At 46.4% G+C, this 2,273-nt stretch overlaps 1 protein-coding gene across 1 annotated transcript in view; it reads left to right on the forward strand.

Annotated features, from left to right (window-relative positions):
* Nucleotides 1–1,466, forward strand: part of CUNH17orf64 (chromosome unknown C17orf64 homolog) — a 12,046-nt gene extending 10,580 nt beyond the window's left edge. The window contains exon 6 of the mRNA XM_012517321.1: nucleotides 1,315–1,466. Within this exon, the coding sequence (XP_012372775.1) occupies nucleotides 1,315–1,466 (152 nt within the window). The remainder of the gene's footprint in view (nucleotides 1–1,314) is intronic.
* The last annotated feature ends 807 nt before the right edge of the window (nucleotides 1,467–2,273 follow it).

The following is a 2,273-nucleotide window of genomic DNA, read 5'->3' on the forward strand; positions in this document are numbered from 1 at the left end:
TACATAGATCAGACTGGAAGTGATCCTCCTGTTTTCAGCCTCCCAAGTGCTGGGATTACAGACACCCACCACCATGCCCAGTCTCAGTTGCCCCAGGGGGAGGATCCAGGATGGCACGCAGGGGTTGGAACCCCAGCTGCTGTGTTCTGCCTAAGCAGATGCTTTAGTCCACTGAGCTATCAGGCTGGCGCTTAGTGGTAGACATTTTTCCAGGTCAACATCTTCAGTGCACTTAATAGTTGGATTAAGTAGTCCATATTCAAATTTCAGAGATAACTGTTCTCAAACCATACATTCCACTTGGTTATGTCCTTGCAATCTTCGCACCTAACACAATCATCCCCCTTGTCTTACAGGCTCTTCCACCTCCTGATTTTTTCTGGTTACTTCCTTTTGACTCCTTTTTCGCTTTTTTTCTCTACTTAAATACAGGCTTTTAGTTTGAAAGTCTTGGGGAATTAAACAGGGCTGAGTTAGAGATGAAGGTTGTCTTGTTCCTATTGTCAGGTGAGAAAGCTGCTAATTCCTGGAAAGCCACAATGAGCGGGTTAAGATTATTCACCAAATCACCCTGCAATTAAAAGTAGCTTGCAAATTGTTTCTTTGGATAAGGACTGCAGTTCCTAAATCCTTTTTTGTTTTGTTTTGGTTTTTGGTTTTATTTGAGATAAGGTCTCCTGCAGCCCGGGCTGGCCTCAACCTCGTGATCCTGCTGCTGCGTCAGCCTCTGAGGGCTGAGATCTCAAGCATGTGCCACCACACCTGGCCGTACATCAACTCTAGGTTGAAACTTGGCAGTAGTGTTTTTGAACAGTCCAGTAGCAAAGTATTGGGAATCGGCTCACACATCCCAAGATAGGACGGGGAGGAACTGTGATACAGAGCCACACTACAAGAAAACTCGGGTCTAGTTCAGACTATGCCTTAACTGAATGTGAGGCATTGGGTACCTTATTTCCTTGGTCTGTGCTTGCTCAGTAGTCTCAATCTGTAAATTAGGGGTGATACCATCCTCTTACCCCCTAGGAAGGAGGAGGATGGTATCACCCCTATTTTTTCTTTGCTCCCACTATATCTTCCTATGCCTGTCTATTTATTTTTTGAGATAGGGTCTTGCTATGCAGTTCAGGCCTGCCTTGAACTCACTATGCCGCCCAGGCTGGCCTTGAACTCATGGCAATTCTCCTGCCTCAGCCTCCCAAGTGCTAGGATTACAGGCATGCACCATCACACCCAATATCATGTTTTCCTTGTGCTTTTGAGATTCTTTTACTGTTTGTGATGCCATCAGGACCTTCTCTGGCCTCTCTTCAGGTTCTTTAAGGAAACTTGCACAAAAATCAAAATTCAAGAGGATTAAGAAGTCCCAGGAAGCCCAGAGACCTGCCTACAGCAGCACCTGGCTGGGACAGAGACTGGCTTACCTGGATGTCCTGAGCACTTGGGCGACCTGTCAGCCCCCATGAAGGAAAAGAAGAAAATCAGAAGGGTGCTCAGGTCTTTTTTTTTTTTTAATTTTTATTTATTTATTTGCGGTACCAGGGATTGAACTCAAGATCTTGCACTTGCCAGAGAAGCGCTTATTCTATTGAGCCATCTCCCCGTCCCACTCAGGTCTTAATCACAAATAACAGAGTGGGAAATAAATGTCCTTAAGATGGTTTTACTTTACTGGGCTACCAGTTGCCATTCACTGTTTCCCACGCCCATACTGAGGATTGAACCTACGGACACTGCCACAGAGCTACATCCCTAGCACACTTGTGTGTGTGTGGGGGGGGGGTTGTTTTGAGGGTTGATCCCAAGGGATTCACATGCCACTACACTGACAACTTAATTTTTTTTTTTTTTTTTTCAGAACCGAGGATTGAACTCAGGCCCTTGGGCTTGCCAGCGAAGCGCTTATTCCACTGAGCCATCTCCCGGCCCCTGACAACTTAATTTTAATTTATTATTTTTGAGACAGGGTCTCACTATGTAGTTCAGGCCGGCCTTGAATTCACTGTGTAGCCCAGGCTGGCCTCAAACTGGCAGCGGTTCTTCTGCCTCGACCTCCCAAGTAGTGAGGATTACAGACATGTCTGCTGCTTGTTTTTGTTTGTTTCAGGGGCTGGTGAGATGGCTCAGTGGTCTAAAGCACCTACTTAGAACAAGCTTAGCAAAGCACAGGGACGGGGGTTCAATCCCCCAGCACCACATGCCAGCCAGCCCCGCCCCCTAGTGGACTGAGCTGGTCACACACACACACACACACACAAATAAATAAAATTAAA

This window comes from Octodon degus, unplaced genomic scaffold (genome assembly GCF_000260255.1).
Source record: "Octodon degus isolate 3935 unplaced genomic scaffold, OctDeg1.0 scaffold00164, whole genome shotgun sequence".
Taxonomy (NCBI): domain Eukaryota; kingdom Metazoa; phylum Chordata; class Mammalia; order Rodentia; family Octodontidae; genus Octodon; species Octodon degus.